This window comes from Meriones unguiculatus, chromosome 17 (assembly GCF_030254825.1).
Source record: "Meriones unguiculatus strain TT.TT164.6M chromosome 17, Bangor_MerUng_6.1, whole genome shotgun sequence".
NCBI lineage: Eukaryota > Metazoa > Chordata > Mammalia > Rodentia > Muridae > Meriones > Meriones unguiculatus.
In genome coordinates, this window is record NC_083364.1 from 12991809 (window position 1) to 12992858 (window position 1050).

The following is a 1050-nucleotide window of genomic DNA, read 5'->3' on the forward strand; positions in this document are numbered from 1 at the left end:
CCAGAGTGTGCCAAAGGCCCTGAGGAAGAGGCTGTGACTGAGGAGTCTGTGGGTGGAGGCCAGGGTCTCAAGCCCCCCCACAGCAACAGGGAGGAAGAAGTTCAGAAAAACCACAATGAAAAGTGCCCAGGGATGTTGGAACTCCTCCAACCTGACGTCCCTGTGAGCTCTGGCCCTCACAGCACTCACACAAGCACCATGGACACCTCCAAGACTCTCAAAGGTTGTGCTGAAGGGCAGAATCATGAATCGGAAACACCTCAAATCTACACAGACAGTGTCAGCAATGGCATGCCCAAAAGCAAAGTGTCAACACCTGAGGTCAAGAAAAAGGCTCTTGAAGACCAAGAGAAGGGCAGAGGGCTGGACTGTAGTCCTGATATCACAGTGGACATGGAGAAAGAAATTGGCAGTGTGCTAGGCCCTGGGTCAAAAGATGAGTTCTTGAGCTGTGTCTTCAAACTGCAAATTACTCGAGGAGACCTGTGGACCCTAAGGAACACCCAGTGGCTCAACGACAAAGTCATCAATTTTTACATGAATCTTCTCATGGAAAGAAATCAAAGTCAAGGCTACCCGGCACTTCACGCATTTAATACCTTCTTTTACACCAAGTTAAAGTCTGGTGGCTACAGGTCAGTCAGAAGATGGACCCGGGCAGTAAACATCTTTGCAAAGGAACTTCTCCTGGTCCCAGTTCACCTGGGCATGCACTGGAGCCTGGTGGTCACAGACCTAAGAAAGAAGAGTATTGTCTACCTGGACTCCTTGGGACAGAAGAGACCCGACATCCTTGAGCTGCTTTTCTGTTATCTGCAGGAGGAGAGCAAAGCGAGAAGGAACAGCGACCTGAGCCCTGTGGAGTGGAAGCAACACAGCATGTTGGCAGAGGAGATTCCTCAGCAGCTGAACGGGGGTGACTGCGGCGTGTTCGCCTGTAAATATGCAGATTACATTTCCAGGGGCCAGCCCATCACCTTCTCCCAGCAGCACATGCCTCTGTTCAGGAAGAAGATGGTGTGGGAGATCCTGCACCAGCGCTTACTGTAG

General features: G+C 51.1%; 1 protein-coding gene across 1 annotated transcript; it reads left to right on the top strand.

The window, feature by feature from the left end:
* Positions 1 to 330: 330 nt before the first annotated feature.
* LOC132648486 (sentrin-specific protease 2-like) lies at positions 331 to 1050 on the top strand (the record flags this gene model as incomplete). Its single annotated transcript, XM_060370010.1, has 1 exon — positions 331 to 1050. A coding segment is annotated over one exon (720 nt), but the record flags the coding sequence as incomplete, so codon positions are not given.